The sequence below is a fragment of the Phaethon aethereus genome (assembly GCF_964289735.1).
Source record: "Phaethon aethereus genome assembly, chromosome: 3".
Classification (NCBI taxonomy): Eukaryota; Metazoa; Chordata; class Aves; order Phaethontiformes; family Phaethontidae; genus Phaethon; species Phaethon aethereus.
In genome coordinates, this window is record NC_138576.1 from 69344883 (window position 1) to 69363941 (window position 19059).

At 45.5% G+C, this 19059-nt stretch overlaps 1 protein-coding gene across 1 annotated transcript; it reads right to left on the reverse strand.

The window, feature by feature from the left end:
* Positions 1–5184: 5184 nt before the first annotated feature.
* On the reverse strand, positions 5185–15379 carry RSPH3 (radial spoke head 3; the record flags this gene model as incomplete). The annotated part of the gene is made up of 8 exons (XM_081997906.1): positions 14719–15379; positions 14381–14468; positions 13085–13226; positions 10729–10874; positions 9929–10132; positions 8724–8886; positions 7544–7630; positions 5185–5447 (listed from the first exon to the last, which is right to left on the reverse strand). The coding sequence occupies exons 1-8, from the start codon at positions 14985–14987 to the stop codon at positions 5185–5187; spliced, it is 1362 nt and encodes a 453-aa protein (XP_081854032.1). The 5' UTR covers positions 14988–15379.
* Positions 15380–19059: the final 3680 nt, after the last annotated feature.

Here is a 19059-nt window from a genome sequence, read left to right on the forward strand (position 1 = left end):
ATGGGGAGTTCGGTTTGGTCCATCAGTATCAAAAGCATTCCCAAACTGTATCAGGGCCAGGCAGTAAGTCTCAATGTCTTTCCCACTTCTCAAGTGAGTGTTGAAGTAAACATGGAGCTAAACTGCTGAGCTGGTTGTTGGAGCAATGCTTGGGCTCTTTGCAGAGAAATCAATAGATGGAAACCACGTGGATACAGTCATATTGTAAACCAGCTGCTTTTGATAAAAAACATAAAGATGGGAACATCTTTGCACACACTGATGATCTTTGTATCATGTGCACACACACTATTGTCTGAGGCTTTTACTGACAAGTACCCATCCTGGGCATGACAAGAAGAGGTACCAGCTCAACTCCTCTGTGCTACAAGCGGTCCTTGGTGCACATTTCAATGCCAAAATGAACTTCTTGTCCAGTTTCTGATGGTTCTGGGAGAAAGTGCCCAGAAGCCTGCATCCTGAGTCCAGTACACAGAAGTGTTAAGAAGTTGCTTATCAAGTCGTTTATCATCTGAAAAGATGGTTGAATATAGGCAGGGAAATGTATTTTTCCTCCAATCTCATTCAAAGGACAGGCTGAAACAGCTCTGCTGGACTTTCTAAAACAGTTCAGCTCAGGGCTGAGACATGGTGTGGAAACACTCAGCAGCGGCAGTTAGAAAGCCCTGAAACCCAGGCCGGCAGAGAAGTTGTGGATGCCCCATCCCTGGAAGTGTTCGAGGCCAGGTTGGATGGAGATTTGAGCAACATGATCTAGTGAAAAATGTCCTTGCACATGGCAGGTCGGTTGGAACTAGATGATCATTAAAGGTCCCTTCCAACCCGAACTGTTCTGTGAGTCTGTGATCTTAGTGTGGACTGTGTTGGGTGATCCTAAGGGTTGGGTCTTCCTGTTATGAGTAGATTGTGCAAGAGGTTGATGCCTTTGGGGTTTAGCAGAGGAGGGAAATGCAGTCGAGTGTCACTAGTGCAGGGTGTGTGATGTGCAATAGGTGACATCAGTGTCTTTCTATGGGTCTCTGTGGTGGGACTGCTGTGGCCTGTCCTGCCCTCTAGTGCCTGCAGTGTCAGCTCCTTCTGCCACCCCTCCGCTCCCCTTGCACCCACATGCACACTCGAGGGATGCCTCTGTGGTTCTGAGCAGGGGCAGGGAGCTTCAGGCCACTGGGCCTCCCACAGGCCACCCTGGGTGCAGAGCTGGCCACTCTTGCAGCCTTACCCACCTACCGGGGAGAGCTGCTGCTGGGGACCTAGGCCAGAGAAAGGAGAGTTGGAGGGGAAGGGCATCAAGAGGGGTCCCTGTGGGGAGCTGGTGTGAGGGATGTGGTGCTCACCCTAGGGCTCGGCTAGCGTGGCTTTCCCAGCCACCTGTATGCCAGCCCCCAATCCACCCTGCCAGCAGCAAGGTCTGCGCTGCACAGCCTGCGTGTCTGCTGGCGTCACCCCAGACAGGTGACAGCTACGCCATTGCCCCGCATCCTTCTTCCCCTCCTTACTGTTGCTTATGGGTTTCTGCTTCTTCAGTGACCAACAGGATGCAAGGGGTCCCATCCTCTGCCACCCTGCCCATGTCTGGGCACTGACTCCAGTGCTCCAGGAGTCAGGAGGCTGAGGAGGATTTTGCACTGGCAGAAATTCCCAGTGGCAGATAACTCCTTGAACTTGAAAAGCTTCAGGAACAGCAGCCTTTGCTCTATTACCTGTTGTATTGGGTTTGTGTGGCAAGGTTTTGGTAGCAGGGGGGCTGTAGAGGGGGGCTTCTGTGAGAAGCTGCTAGAAGCTTCCCCTGTGTCTGGTAGAATTCAAGTACAATAGAATAGTTTGGGTTGGAAGGGACCTTTAAAGGCCATCTAGTCCACCTCCCTTGCAATGACCAGGGACATCTTCAACTAGATCAGGTTGCCCAGAGGCCCAACAGGACTATTGATGGAAAAATGCCAGTGCAGCATAACGCTTCATGGCGGTATGGCCCCATAACAACATAGCCTGTTGCAGCAAACTACCACAGTACACAAGACTCTTGAGTTGTATCTATACATTCTAATAAAGTAAAAATGCAGGGCATACAACTCATTATTTTTTAATAATAATTTACAAATACATAATAATGCCACAACCTATTTAAATAGAATAATTTAATACTTCAAGTACATTTTCTAGCAATCAATCACAAAGCAGCAGTGACAAAAATGAAAATATTCCAGGTGATCACCTTACTATTCTAAGATTCCAAAACCAAATATTCAAGTCACCGTTCGTTTGAATCTTTTCAGGAATGATCCATGGCAGTCCTCTAGATTATGATAAGTCTCCTGTAAATACATGACAAAGCAATTATTCAGTAATGAGGAATCCTTAAAACTGACAGTGTTCCAAAAATTACAATTCTCATAAATCATGTCACAAAGCCATTTTATTTCTCTAGATAAAATTAGCCTGATTATTATATTTATCTATTTATCTAATCATTTACATGATTCACCTGAAGTTGTGACAGGAGTCTCTATCACCACGGGAAAAAAAACAATGCAAAATCTTTGTTCTACTGAAACTGAGGTAAACCTCCTGCTGACTTCAATGCCTAAACCAGAGTTTCATTTCAAGCCTTCATTTCCACTCATGTGCATAAAAATAAATTCTTCTTAGAAACTTACAGACAGATGTAGGGAGCACTGACTACCTTTATTTCACACACATAATGCATTTTGCTGGATGCTTTGATGAATCAATCATAAATGAAAAAGCAAGCACACTTTGTTGAAATACTGTCAACTTAGCAGAGGAGGAGCTTACAAGGGAATATTCCAGCTTTGAAAAGCATCCATGGTTGTGTCTGTCTGTAGTCTGGGCTACGTGACTCCAGACAGTCAGTTTTAACACATTTATATTACATCAAACCACTGAGTGGATTTCTTGGTGGTTACATCTTATTACTTCTGACTTTCAACTACCTACAGAGTGAGGTAAATACCTGACACCTTCCAAGGGAGCTTTTCCATGTGAACAACAGCTGCCCTGATTATCACTGGCTGCCCTAGCCCAGGATGGAGGGAAGGCAGGGTCTGACTGTGAAGCCACATGTACAAGTGGTCCAGTGAAGAAGTCTGGAGATGTCCCTCTTGAGGGTACAAGTCGTGGAGCAGGTACTTGTCTCTTCAGGTGTTATTTCTGACATCCCACTCTCAGACTGGGATCTGGCCTGCTGGGGTAGCACACATCTCCTCTGAACTGCAGAGAGGAGGTAGCACAAAGCAGTCTGGACAAGGCAGGACTTTTTTCACAGGTGCAGCTAGCAAGGAAACGGTGTTGCTGCAATAGAGCCACAGATGTACTTCTATGAGGGGGAATGCCCCACTTGTGGAGTTGGCCTGTGAACAGATAGATACGTGTGGCTGTGCAGGCACATTTTGTCAGTCATGTCTGGTACCATTTCCAGTGAACCAGTAGGAAAGGAGGATTACAAAGAAAACCGAGGCTGGACTTAGTGCGTGGCTCCAGCCACTCACCAGTGCTCCAGGAGTCAGGAGGCTGAGGAGGATTTTGCACTGGCAGAAATTCCCAGTGGCAGATAACTCCTTGAACTTGAAGAGCTTCAGGAACAGCAGCCTTCACTCTATTACCTGCTGTATTGGGTTTGCGTGGCAAGGTTTTGGTAGCAGGGGGGCTGTAGAGGGGGGCTTCTGTGAGAAGCTGCTAGAAGCTTCGCCTGTGTCTGATAGAGCCAATGCCAGCTGGCTCCAAGACGGACCCACTTCTGGCCAAGGCCAAACCCATGAGCAACGGTGGTAGCAGCTCTAGGACCACAGAGTTAAGAAGAGGGGGAAAAAAAAATGGGATGTGGCATTTGCAGCCAGAGAGAGGAGTGAGAATATGTGAGACAAACACCTCTGCAGACACCAAGGTCAACGAAGAAGGAGGGGAAGGAGGTGCTCCAGGTGTTGGAGCAGAGATTCCTCTGCAGCCCAGGGTGAAGACCCTGGTGAGGCAGGCTGTCTCCCTGCAGCCCATGGAGCTCCACACTGGAGCAGATATCCACCTGCAGCTCATGGAGGACCCCACGCCAGAGCAGGTGGATGCCTGAAGGAGGCTGTGACCCCAGGGGAGGCCCACGCAGGAGGAGGTTTGCTGGCAGACTTGTGACCCATGCTGGAGCAGTCTGTTCCTGAAGGACTGCACGCTGTGGAAGGGACCCAGGCTGGAGAAGTTTGTGAAGATCTGTAGCCTGTGGGAAGAACCCATGTTGGAGAAGTTTGTGGAGGACTGTCTCCTGTGGGAGGGACCCCATGCTGGAGCAGGGGAAGTGTGTGATGAGTCCTCCACTGAGGAGCAAGGAGCGGCAGAAACGTCTGATGAACTGAGTGCAACCCCCATTCCCTGTCCCCTTGCACAGCTCGGGGGGAGGAGGTAGAGAAAATCGGGAGTGAAGTTGAGCCTGGGAAGAAGGGGAGGGTGGGGGGAAGGTGTTTGAAGATTTGGTTTTAGCTCTCATTATCCTACTCTGATTTGATTGGTAATAATTTAATTCATTTCCCCCAAGTCGAGTCTGTTTTCCCTGTAACTGTAATTACTGAATGATCTCTCCCTGTCCTTATCTTGACCCACAAGCCTTTTGTTTTATTTTCTCTGCCCTGTCCAGTTGAGGAGGGGAGTGACAGAGCAGCTTTGGTGGGCACCTGGCATCCAGCATGAGTCAACCCACCACACCTGCTGAGATGTCCATCCAAGTTTGTTAGGAAAGAAGAGACTAATGTGAGTGAAAATAAATTTAGCTAAGTGCCATAGCAGCTACCTTTCAAAATAGGGAAAGTAAGGAAATCCTGTTCTGAGAATCAAAGCACTTGCAAAGGTTATTAGCATGCTCTCAGTGTCCTTCTCGTGACCTTCTAGCATGGAGTGTGGGATAGCATTACTTTTCAACTGTAAACATCCCAGGTTTTTGATGGATTGGATTGTGTAGAAGGGGCTAGAATTTCACTGCCATTCATGGCACTATTAACCTCTCTCTTCATTCTTACAGCCTGAAATCAGCAATGTCATCATATGGAAAACATGCTTTAATGCTCTACTGTTGCTTGGGTTCATCCTTCAGTACGGCTTGGGCACAAGACTTGTAAATAGATAGGAATTAGTTTCTTCTTTCAGTTAAGCCATTCATCTCCATTTACTTGATGACTTGCCTGCTTGTTACTCAGTTTCCAGATCCTCTGTTCCTGCTTGATCTGATTCTTCTAACTGGAAAGAGATGTGACGTGAAGGCTGTTCCTCAGCAACAGGTTGGTCGGTCTCTTCTTCCTCTGTGACTGGTTGGTCAGCAGCATCTGTCTCACCGGCCACCCGGGGTGCTGCATCTGTTGGCCTGGGCTCTTCAGCAGGTGCCTCTGTCTGATCAGACAGAGGTTTACGGCTAAATGCATCTAAGCGTTTTTCAACCACTGTACAAATCAAGGCTGAAACGGAGAAAGCCACCATTAACAAACATGGAGGAAAAAACCCTGTAATTTTAGATTTTTATTATATATTACTGACCTATAACTTCTTAAATAGGGAAAAAACCCTGAAATAACAGTAAAAATGAAAGAATACTTGAATGAGAAAAAACATCCCTGCTGCTGTAGCCTAGTTCTAGCCTAACAAGCTGTTTACACTGAAGTCAGCGATTTGAAAGGGTTCACCTGGATTGTTTTGTTGATTTCCTCACAGTTGTTCCTGACTTTCAGAGCGGGTCACCCCACCAGGAACCAGGACTAGTCAGGTTGCACACAGAATGATGGTTTTGGCAGTGGAAAATACTGGAACTATGGGAGTCATCAAAAGATTTTCTCTTTCTTAAAAGCAGCTGTAAAGCACCTACTCTTTATTATTTTTGCTGTTTAGAAAATTCAGAAATTTTTCTAAACACTATACCCCTTCCAAGTCAATAAACACAACAACAACAACAAAAATCAACAATCACTTTGATATACAACAATGAAAGAAAAGAGATTTAACACAGAAAATGGGACAATATACAGGTACTAAAAAGAGCTTCATTGTTAATTCATGGGTTGACATTCATGCAAGTAAAAGAAGGTCTTCTCTGAGGGGACGAACATAACCACCTTACACGGTGAGTGCTTCCCTTGTAGCTCATAGCTCTTGTACTGTATCTCAGTATTGTACAAGTATCTCAGCCGAGGCTGTGTCTGCCTCTACAAAACCTGGAGAATGCAATCTGCAGTTCCTTTTGCAGAGACTATGTTTACTCAACAGTAGGTAATTGGGTATAAGTCAGGAAATACAGAGGGTAAATAGCAAAACAGGGGCTGCTGATATTAGCCTGCTCCAGCTGCTCTGTGTATCTTAGAATTGGTGCAAGAGCGTGATATCTTGTAAAAATTCAACAGAAAGATTTAACAGGAATATGATAAGACAGTCTCATCAATAGTATATCCTCCAGGAACATTCTCCTTGGGATGTTTATTCAGTAGTCACATAAAACACTTCTTACTTAAAAGGAGAGAAAATTCCCTCCACCCTGAAGAGCTGCATGAAGAAGTGATTCTTGAGTGTACATACTGGCACATATGTCATAGGATAAAATACCTAACAGACCAGCTGTAGTTATCCAATTATACCTTCACAAAGGAAATTCGGGGTCCTTGATAAACTGAAAATAAACCCAAAGGAAACAAACAATTGTAATTCAAACCCAAAATCACAGCAGGAGGAAAACCATAGGAATGAAAGATGTAATGCAAGTATAAAAAGTGGTTTGATCTAGGACCACCATGTTGCCACACGCATTCATCATAATTTTATGTTTCTACACAAGACAGAGTTTAGATTGTTCAGGTGTTTCAACTGCAGATTCTGAAGGCTGACTAATAAAAGAACCTGAATACTTAGCTTGAACTAGCCCCCCAAAAGACTGATATTTTAATCTATTTCAAAAGCAAGGACGTGATTACTGACTGCTGAGGAGGTAAGCCCTTGTTTTGATGAAAAGTGTTGGTCCCCTGACTTCTCTGTCAACCATGGCCTACGATTATCCTTCTCCTTTCATGTAGGATGAACATATTACTCCATAGCTCAGGGAGCTTACACAAACAAGTTAAGAGACTTTCACAGTATACACATGGTTGTAAGACAGGATGGGCTTTTCTGTTCCCACTGGCACAATCAGGCACACTACAGAGAAGAGCACAGCAATGGTGGCTGTGTTACACATGAGAAATGCAAGTTTTATAGCAGAGAAAAGAATTGGTGTTCTTTAACCATCCCACTCCTGCCAAATGTATTGTACCTCCCAGCATCAATACATCTCGAAGAGTATAAAGCCAGCAGAGAAAGAACAGTGCAGCATGACTGACACTTCTATTATTTCAGCTGAAAATGAATTACCTAGGTGTATGTAATATTCCAACATTAAAAACATTTTTAAATGGTAAAAAACCCACAAAGCACCATGGGTACTTGGAGTTCTGCTAAAATGACACCTGCTACCTTAATCCACAATGACCCTCTAAATGTTGTGTTTGTTACATTCCAGGATTTTGTAACTTACAGTCAAGCATTGTCCTCCCCAGAATCTTCCTCTCTAGTGCTTCTTCCACTTGTGTCATCAGCCACGGAAGGAATTCTGTCTCGATATCTGTAAGAATTTGACAGGAAAGAAGGAAGAAAGAAAAAATGTCTTTTTATTAAGGGTGAGTGACATGATCTTGGGGCTGTTTTTCATTTGCTATGATCATGAAGGGATGAACATCCTTGCCAAAAGATGCTCGCTTTGCAAGATCCAGATGAAACCTCTCAGGTGTTGTTGGGTTTCTTATCTCCTGCCTCTCTTAGAGAGGTTCCTCATCGTTATGGATTCATGTCAGAGTCCTCTCTTTGCAGTGATTTTCAAAGGTGTCTGGCACCCTTGAAGGGCTAGCACAGATGAGATACACAGTAATGTTCTAGCAAGATGAAAATAACTATCCTGAACAAGGCAGGAGAATAACATTTCCTGCCTTGCTTTCCAAAGACGTCTGGCTTCTGATCTGCTGAAAGCATTTGTTCTCTCTGACTACAGAGCTCTTGCTCATCCATGTATTTCTCAAATCATGCTCTTTGTACACAGTGGTCCCAAAGCCTGCCTACCCTGTTTGCAAAATACACTCAGTTTCTGCATTTGCTCCATGACTCATTCTGGAGAGAGTACATCCATTCCGAAGCTGTTGTCCAGCCACCTGTGCTGGGCCTGGGGAAGTGGGATGCAGCAAGGTAGCCCATAAGAAATGCTGCTGATTCTAAAAGCTTGGAAGTTACTGATGTACAATTCCAAAATTATATTCAGGGCCTAATTCTAACTGACTGATATCTCCCTTGCTCTTTAAAAAAGATAATCTTTAACTAAGATTCACAATGACATACAGATTTCTTTGCCTCTCCTATCAAAATACATTTACTTCAATTTGGATCTCTCTCTCTGTGCTCTACCAATCCTAACCACCCATTCCTTTCTCTCCATTTCAAAAGCAGCTCTTCTCATTGTAACAGTCAGCTCTTGCGTGTTCTTAACTACAGATGACTGATAATGTTTGTTTTAAAAATTTGAGTTTGAACATGATCTGTTCAGCCACAAATGTAAATTAATGAAGTCTTACCACATTATTCTAAATAATAGGACAATAAGGTATGTTTTATGGTTGGTTTGACCTTTATGTTACTCAGTTCACATGTTAATAAAATAAAATACAAACCTCTTTCTATAGGGTCATAAAAAAACCCACTCTCACGAAGATTGTTGAAGACTGAGGGAATGAGATCAGCCAAGTAATGCTGAGCAAATGCCTGAGCTGCAATTTTCTCTGTGGTCTCTTTCTGTTTCTGCAGCATTTGCATGTGCTGGAGTTTGCGACGTTCCTGTCAAGGCAATATTGCATGTAAAACCTTCAGGCCTTTAGCTGTTACTTCTTTGATCTAGACTGTGAAGAACGATCACAGTGTGAGAGTCATAAATAGCAAAGATAATCAAGAGTACTGATACTTATGGTCTCTACTTAGTATTTGCAGCCTCTAACTTTCAAAAAAACTCCTCACATCAAAGACTGAAAACAAACTTGTATTCAATCTATGGAGTACTAAAATCCACAAGGACTAGAGGGAAATGTGTTCCTTTGGTATATCTTTTCTGATTTTGGCAAATCTGTAAGATAAAGGCCTTGTAGCTGGCCAAATGAAACCTTCTCCTGTTACCTTAGTATGCCTTTATCTCATGACTCTCTGCTTTATTTTTGCAGATGAATCTGATTGTTGGCCTTGGAAAGAGATGAAGCTGGGTCAGGATTTCATGAACTTTTCATTTTTGCAATTTTATACGCTAATTGGTAGAAGAAAAGATTAAAACTCAAATGCATCCAGCAAAACATTAAAAAACCCAAATATATAAGACTTATGAATAGTGAGTAATTAAGACTTGCCCTTTCTGTTTATTCCTATTTACTAGATAGTATGAATATATCTTAATACTTGGAGCTCTTGAGACGTATGTGTGCACATGCAGTAGTGCATGCATTGGGTGTGAAAGTCTACAAGGTGCCTCTCTTACTTTCAAGCACTGTGACTATTCATTTAGCAGTAATTCTAATGAAGAGGCTTTTGTAACAGCTGCACAGGGTACAGAGGAAAATGCTGTTGAGTTTGGCCTCTTGATCAGGTGTTCGAGTACACCAGGTCACTGGAGCATGACTGCTCCAAATAAACACAACAGCATGGTGCTGGTGCATGAGAGCAAATGGCAGAGTGCAGCTGTATGGCACCAAAATGCCTTGAGGAATATCAAACTTGACAGTACGCTTTTGAGCACATCCAGCTTATTTCACAGCTTGTCTTTCAGTACTGGCAATGGTTTTCTCTCTTCTGACGAGCAGTCAGGCAGGCCTGTTTTGCTCTTAGGAAGTCCTACCTTCTCCTCTCTGTATCGCCTGTCCTGCTCTTCCAGGCGCTGTACTTCAGCAAGCTCTGCATTACGCAGCTCTGCATAGGCACGCTGATGTGCCCACAGCTGGGCCAGCTCTTCTTCCTCCATGACTTCCAGCAAAGCTTGCTCAACCGTCTTCCCAATCAACACCTCCAGGATTGGCTTGACTTCAACGTCAAAGTCAAACAACTGAGGATGGGAGTAAGGGAAACAGAGATAAATGACCCTTGTTCACAGTCACTCTCAACACCTTGGCAAGGAGAAAAGGAGGATGAACAAAGCCCTTATGCTGAAGGCAGGGCTGAGAAGTGCAGGTGGGGGGCCAGTGTCAGCTAAGGCAGAAGCATGAATGCAGCTGGGGCTAAGAGATGGGCAGGCTGGAGTGAGACACCACACACCTGACCACAGCCACAGTGGGGGCACTGCCAAGGAGAAGCACAGCACTCACCTGGACCCTATTTTTGCTCACCCCTGGGTTCCCAACCCCTTCTCTGGCTGGACACTATTTCCACAGGGCAGAGCTTTTCTCAGCATTGTAGTAGCATTTCTCGGTTCTTAGCTGAAAGCAGCAGAACCAGTGCATATGGAGAAGCACCTTCTGTAATTTTGCACTTAAATTTTGCACTTAACTTCAAAGTAAACATTGGGGACTTTTTTTTTTTTTTTTTTGCATGTCCTGTGAGGATAAGTTCCTTTCTGTTTCTGCCTCAATTTTGCATCAGAAATGTGTTTTGTATGGCAGATATGTTTTGACAGCACTTGTGGACCTCACTTTGCTTTCATACCTCTCCTTCTTCTATTTGTGTGGCCACATCTCTTCCTGTTTTGGCTGGTATGAAGAGTGGAGTAGGTGGTCTGTCCAAAAATGCATCTGTTTGACACTCTGTATCAACCTCTATTATCCGGTCACTAATCTCTTCCAAATACAGCTCTAGAAACAACAGCGCAACAAACTCTGTAAGTTGAGTTATTTTTATTTTAACTCTCAACTGTTCTTGATGACTGTACAGGGTGAATATAGATGACTGTACAGAGTGCAATAAAGTATCTTCTATAAAGATTATAAATTAAAAAAAGACACCTCAACTTAACACATAGATCAGTTGGCTGCACAGGCCATCTGATGCCACGTTCCCTGCAATTTCTGGTGCATTTCTTGGAAGAGATTCCTAAAAGGGCATTTCACTCAGTAGGTTTCAAAAGTCAGAGTCTCGAGCCTTTCAGCCCTCCTTGCAGAATAAACAAGGTAGAGTCAAGGGGATAGGACAACTTCAAAAAAGCATAATGATTGCCTATCGACTAATGAGTAATATTGAAAACATACATTTTTCTCCATTGTATGTGGCAAAACAGCACACTGTATCTGTTGGGTTTAAAGAATGATATCTGACTTCTGGCCCCACCAGAAGTGGCCCTGAAGTAACCACACATCTGTAACAGCATGTGCTTGATTTGACTTGTAACTGTCTGTCTCCTACTGCAGAGATAAATAGACTGGCTCAGAAAATAAGGTCTGTGGAGTACTTAAAATTGTCTGCACTAGTCACTGGGAAGGATACGAGACCAAGACTTCCACACTAGATGGCCTCCTTCCGTGTCCAACAGTATTTCACAGAATCACAGAATCATTAAGGTTGAAAAGGACTTTCGAGATCATCAAGTCCAACCATCAACCCAACACCACCGTGCCCACTAAACCATGTCCTGAAGTGCCACATCCACGCGTTTTTTTACTACTTCCAGTGATGGTGACTCCACCACCTCCCTGGGCAGACTGTTCCAATGCTTGACCACCCTCTCGGTGAAGAAATTTTTCCTAATATCTAGTCTAAACCTCCCCTGGCGCAACTTGAGGTCATTTCCTCTCATCCTATCACTAGTTACTTGGGAGAAGAGACCAACACCCACCTCAACACAACCCCTTTTCAGGTAGTTGTAGAGAGCAATAAGGTCTCCCCTCAGCCTCCTCTTCTCCACACTAAACAACCCCAGTTCCCTCAGCCGCTCCTCATAAGACTTGTGCTCCAGACCCCTCACCAGCTTCGTTGCCCTTCTTTGGACACACTTGAGCACCTCAACATCCTTCTTGTAGTGAAGGGCCCAAAACTGAACACAGTATTCGAGGTGTGGCCTCACCAGTGCCAGTACAGGGGCACAATCACTTCCCTACTCCTGGCCACACTATTTCTGATACAGGCCAGGACGCTGTTGGCCTTCTTGGCCACCTGGGCACACTGCTGGCTCTTGTTCAGCTGGCTGTTAACCAGCACCCCCAGCTCCTTTTCCGCTGGGCAGCTCTCCAGCCACTCTTCCCCAAGCCTGTAGCGTTGCATGGGGTTGTTATGATGGAAGTGCAGGACCCGGCACTTGGCCTTTTTAAACCTCATACAGGTGGCCTTAGCTCATTGATCCAGCCTGTCCAGATCCCTCTGTAGAGCCCTCCTACCCTCCAGCAGATCAACACTCCCACCCAACTTGCTGTCATCTGCAAACTTACTGAGGGAAAAGCTGCTGTGTGCATTGGAGGTGGTATGGGAGATTTAGCAGGGCTGTGGCAGAGAGAACATTCAGAAATCAAAGACCATGTCTGATTAGCATGTACTACAGCTAATCAGTTTCTAAGTCAGTCCAATCTGAAATTATTTTCAGAGGGCACAGCAATACATTACACTCGCCTCATGATTAACTCCACTGCCAAATTTTCTTTTTCCTACAAGTCAAATTGTTTTCCCACAAATAGGGCAGTTTTCTATTCTAAATTAGGGTGTGTCCCCCAATTTTTAATAGTAGTCTTACATATGACCACTCTTAAGCAAAATTTTTAAACCCCTCCAATTTTAAGCACATACCAAACTTCTCTGATGATACAGGAAAAGAAAAGAATAAATGAAGTAACCTTGACTAGTGTTCAAGAACGTACACTGAAAACTGAAAAACAGAGTCTCTGGGGAAATGTCACTAATTAGCCAAGTTTATTAAATACAACTAAAATTAAGGGGTTATAATGGAAAAGAATAGAGAACCTCTGATTCTAACCTTAACCCTATGTGATTCTACTAACTGCATCGTCAATTTAGTAAGTCACTATAGATCAGCAGGTTTTTGTTTTCAGATGAATTTAAAAAAAATTCAGGCTTTTACCTGTCTGCACATGAACATGCTCTCTGCCTTCCACAGGCTCAGGTGTTCTTGGTTGCATTTGCTCTTTTGCACGCTTTCTAGCCAGTGCTCTTTTCCGTGCTTCCCTCTGCCTTTGAATCTCAAGGGGATTGGGGTGGGTACTCTAAGCAGGGGTGAAGAAGAAAAAAACCCCACAAAACAGGATACATCTTGTACTTGGAAATTATACCAATTTCTCTCTACAGGAAAATCAAGGTTGTTTGATTTTAATGCTACAAATCTAGCATTTCAGATTTACTTTTCTGGGTCCTGACCCTAAATCTTCAGTTACATTAAAGACTGTAGGGCATGAAACTAGTAAGGCATGCTAGTTGCCCACAGGCACATTCTAATAGCATCTCACACTAAGAGCAATTAGTTGTTATTTGGAAGTGGATATTGTGTACAGAACTTTGCCTTGTGAGATAAAGTATATCAAAATGGCATGTTCTTGCTGACAAGGGAGAGTTTCTAGGTAAAACTTTAAGAAGGTCAAATGGACTTGAGTCCAGTTATCATATTATCAACAGGATTGTTTGCTAGGTAAAAATTATAGGTTCTTTATTGCTGATGAAGCAAAAGAAACCCATACTAACTTTTAAATTCAGTAGTCTGTTTATGGAATGACATGAACATCAGTTTTGAACTTCTTAAAACATGTGATAGTCACTCTAAGAAACAGCTACTGAACAACATGGAGTTATTTCCACAAAGTAGCTTTTAAAAATACAGACTGCTTTACATTCTTATGTGATCAAATTACCTATGTAGAAATATTATCTGAAAATAAAGTATCACTAAAACATTTACTACTGTATCAGGACAAATAGAATGTTTTTGCCTCCACACAAGCAGCTTGTGCATGCAGCTGGAACATTTAGCTCTGCTTCTATAGTAGGATAAGCCAAAGCCTACCCCAAGACGTAATTTCCCAAGACCTGTGATTCTCACTGATGACACCTTGCATATGATAAGAGATTATGCAGTGATGACTTGTGCTCAGGATCATTACACTGAAGAAATGGGGGTGGGGGGGGAATAATCAAGTACTTAATGGGGAAAAAAAATCAGAACTACAGAAGTTCATGTGAAGCTAAGTGTTTCAAAGAAAAGCGGAAAACTGTCACATGCTAGTTTAACTGGTGAGCCTCTGACTGTGTGAAATATTTTAAGTAAAATTACAACTTCAGTAGTTAAAATTATTAATGAGGAACAGCTTTCCTGCCCTACCTATTACTTTTCAACAAAGCTGTAATACGAGCCATATAAAAAACATACCACAGGTATGACTTGAAGGGCGTAAGTGTTGCCACGCACCACTCTCCTGTCATACATGAGGTTGGCATAACGAACAGGTTCCTTCTCTCTGCAACACCAAGCACAGGCAGTTGGGGTTACAAAGCTGCAACCTATATGCTAACGCCCCAACAAGCCAGAGCGACTTTGAAAGGCCAGAGGTGCAAGCTCCCCCGAAGGACTCCCCTCCCCCGGGAAGGGCGGCGAGGGAGCTGGGGTGAGGGAGAAAGGGGCGAAGGGCAGGAGGGGCAGCGATGTCCGTTCGGGTCGCGCAGGCCGCGAGGCTTGGATGGCGCGACCCGCCGGACACCGGCACTCACGGCTCGGCGGCGTCCGGCCGCGCTCGGTACTTCGGGCGGGCGGGCAGGGCGCGGGGCCGGCTGCGGTAGCTGTAGGGGACGGCGGGGGCGACCACCGCCACCTCCGGGTCGCAGGCAGGCTGCATGGCGGGGTCCGGCGGAGGCGCGGCGGGTCTGACCCGCAGCAGGCGAACGGCTCGGTGAGGGAACTGTAACTGCCGCCCAAGCGCCGCGGCAACCGTCTCCAGGGCAACGCGCGGTCGGGGGGGGGGGAGGGGGGCGCCGCGCATGCGCGGGGCGGGAGGGCGGTGCGGTCGCGGGAGGTTGGGCCGTTGGCCGTTAGTCCTGTTGCTTTCCAGGCAGGTTCTCCTGCCAGGAAAGAGCTGAGGCCTGAGGGAGATTTAAGGAGGACGTGCCTGCTCCCCAGGCACTGGGATGCTTCGCGGAAAACACTTTTAACTGCTGACGGGTTTGCGCTCGGCAGTGCTGCGGGGCCCCTCCAAGGCCGAAGTAGTGAGGGAGTTTAACCGCGAGGTGTCACCGTCCTTCTTCCGCCCGTGTGCGAGCTGCCCAGGGGGCCGGAAGGTTTCTGGTTAAACTGCCGGCGGCTTAGCCCGATCTGCAGTGCCATTGGGGATGCAAAAATTGTCAGGAACGTCGCGAAAACCTATTGGGTGGCGTGCTGGTGGCTTAAGTACCGGTGTCCTGAAAAGCCGCCCACACAACTGTATTCCTAATTTTGGTTTCTTCCACAGAAGTAGGGGATTGGGATACCATAAAAGTGTCATATAATGGAAGATTGGAGAGTATGCCATCCCATGTCCATAGTGAGCTGCACTCCTTGTCATGACAAATGGCAGCTGGTCACAAGCGGTGTTCCCCAGAGCTCAGTACTGAGGCCGGTCTTGTTCAATATCTTTATTGATGATCTGGATGAGGGGATCGAGTGCTCCCTCAGTAAGTTTGCAGACGACACCAAGTTGGGTGGGAGTGTTGATCTGCTGGAGGGCAGGAGGGCTCTACAGAGGGATCTGGACAGGCTGGATCGATGGGCCAAGGCCAACTGTATGAGGTTTAATAAGGCCAAGTGCCAGGTCCTGCACTTCCATCATAACAACCCCATGCAACGCTACAGGCTTGGGGAGGAGTGGCTGGAGAGCCGCCCAGCGGAAAAGACGCTGAGGGTGCTGGTTGACAGCCAGCTGAACATGAGCCAGCAGTGTGCCCAGGTGGCCAAGAAGGCCAACAGCGTCCTGGCCTGTATCAGAAATGATGTGGCCAGCAGGACCAGGGAAGTGATCGTGCCCCTGTACTCGGCACTGGGAGGCCACACCTTGAATCCTGTGTTCAGTTTTGGGCCCCTCACTACAAGAAGGACATTGAGTTCCTGGAGCATGTCCAAAGAAGAGTAACGAAGCTGGTGAAGGGTCAAGAGAACAAGTCTTACGAGGAGCGGCTGAGAGAACTGCAATTGTTTAGTGTGGAGAAGAAGAGGCTGAGGGGAGACCTTATCGCTCCCTACAACTCCCTGAAAGGAGGCTGTAGTGAGGTGGGTGTTGGTCTCTTCTCCCAAGTAACTAGTGATAGGATGAGAAGAAATGGCCTCAAGTTGCACCAGGGGAGGTTTAGACTGGATATTAAGAAAAATTTCTTCACTGAGAGTAGTCAAGCATTGGAACAGGCTGCCCAGGTAGGTAGTGGAGTCACCATTACTGGAAATATTCAAAAAGCGTGTAGACGTGGCACTTCAGGACATGGTTCCCGAAAATGGAAATCTTTGTTTCAAATGTAATGAAATGCTATTTATTTCAGCTCAGTTATGTTACTGTGGCAGATGTCTGTGCTCCATGACAGCCCTGTGTAGACAGTCACAGACAAGAACTGCGAGTAGCGGAGAGCACTTCATAGGAGGCCTGCAAGGCAGAGGGGAAGCTGTATAGCAAGAGAAACTTTTAGAAAAAGAAGTAAAAAAATACCCCAAACCAAAAAACTACCAAAAACCAAGACCAAGCGTGGGAGGCAAGGGAAAAGAGGAAGGAATTAATTAACAGGCAGCTGTCAGAGTCAATACAGGGAGTTGTGTTGACTACAAAGTTACCAGCTGGGTGGTGGGACAAGAGGATATGGGGCTGCAGGAGCACAGTGCACGTGTCGCTGGGGTGGGAGGGGAGAGCAATCCCTCAATATTTGCTTGTGTCTGGGCAAGGAAACTTAATGAATGAGCAGCTTGGTAGAGTCAAGCTGGAGCACTGTGGCCCTTAAATTTGATCAGAAACAGTACAACCCTTTGATTTTGGGGACCTGACTCATATTTTCTGAAAATTTCAGTTGGGCTATATGCCTATTTCTGCTTTTGGTCTGGGGACTTGAAATCTGGGGAGACATTTCCAAGCTGTTACGCACACGATGTTTTGTGTTTGCGTGAAAAAGTAGTTGCAGTATAGCCTTCAAAAACATCAGTCTGTACATGTCCCATAAGAAATTGTTTGAATGTGCTCACTGAACAACCTTAGAAATCTGGCTGGAATGGACTGGGCAGGGAGGTGGTGAGAGGAGGGCCTGTAACCTCCTGAGCAAGGATTCCTGAGGAACTGCCTGTCACACCCCCATTGCCCACAAATCTTGTGAAGATGAATGTGTTGCACTGCAGGTTCATTATGTTAAGCTGGCCTCAGCTTGGTGTCTCACCTGTTGGGTGAATTTCTCCATCACCTATGATGTCCACTGACTGAATGGTATCGCCTTTCCTTACCTCTGTTGAAACACTGATAACTCCTAAGTTACCAGTGTAGTAGCGTAAAAGTGTTGCAATAACTCTGCAGGAGAGGCAAAGGTCTCTGTGGGTTAGCAGAGCTTTGTAAGTGACAAAGCCATGTCCAGGAAAAACTTCTGCTCCTCTCCCTTGCCTCTTTTTATGTTGTTTTTTGTAAAAATGGCATAGAATCATAGAATTGTTTGTGTTGGAAGGGACCTTTAAAGGCCACCTAGTCCACCCCCCCCTGCAGTGAGCAGGGACACCTTCAATTAGATCAGTTTTCTCAGAGCCCTGTCAAACATGACCTGGAATGTTTCCAGGGATGGGGCATCTACCACCTCTCTGGGCAACCTGTGCCAGTGCTTCACCACCGTCACTGTGAAAAATTTCTTCCTTAGACCTAGCCTAAATCTGCCCTCTTTTAGTTTAAAGCCATTACCCCTTGTCCTATTGCAAGAGGCCCTGATAAAAAGTCTGTCCCCATCTTTCTTATAAGCCCCCTTTAAGTACTGGCTGGCTGCAATAAGGTCTCCCTGGAGCCTTCTCTTCTCCAGGCTGAACAACCCCAATTCTCTCAGCCTGTCCTCATAGGAGAGGTGTTCCATCCTTCTGATCATTTTTGTGGCCCTCCTCTGGACCCTCTCCAACAGGTCCATGTCTTTCCTGCGCTGAGGGCTCCAGAGCTGGACACGGTACTACAGGTGGGGTCTCGCCATATCCTATGAGTTCTCGAACATTTCATGTCATCACAAGACTGACTGCAGCAGGAGCTAAAAACACATTGATAATAATCAGATGGCTAGGCTGCTGTTAGTACCCACAGCTGCACTCCAGCTCTTACAATGGCTGTTTCACATATTCTTTGGAAGATTGTCTGGGACCTGCACAGATCTCAGCGCAGGAGGTGCTGCCTGGGAAGTGGGCCTGCCTGTTGAGGAATGAGCCAGCCCATTTCCCATATGGCAGCTAAGAAAGGTCTTTTGAGGTGTTTTCAACTGACTTGAAAGCTACAGAGCAAGGCCTTTATCTCTCTTCCAGGTTTGCTGTGGGTCTGTTAAAATGCCTTGGGACCACAAACAGACTATGGGTTTTCTATTTTCATGAGAATTTCCTGGCATTGTACTATGCCTTATGGCATGCTCCTTGGCTTTCTGGATGTGAAATGAGTTTATTCCCAGCAAAGCAAGTGTGAAGGTGTCAGTATCTAGTACCATAAGATGTGCATCCACTATTTCCTCCAGCACCTGGGATGCATTCTGTAACTACTGAATGACATCTTGAAATACAATATAAGGGCCTGCAGTGCTGGGCCTGGGTCTTCCTGGGGTCCTTGTTTAGATGTTGCTAGCTTGGGAGACCCTGTGCCACAGTGCATTGAATAGTATGATGCTGAGCAGTCTAGCTGAGTCCAGCTTCCACTATCTTCATGCAGCATTGCATAATTAAGAAAAGAAGGAGGTTTACAGAGCCATTTTGGATATAGACAATGCTTAATTATCAAGGAAGGACATGGAGGGGCATGCTGCCTTCCCAGATCACTGCTTTCTGTCTGAAGAGGACCATGGCTGCTTTTAAAATTACAGGAATGCTTCCCTGATGTAATACTG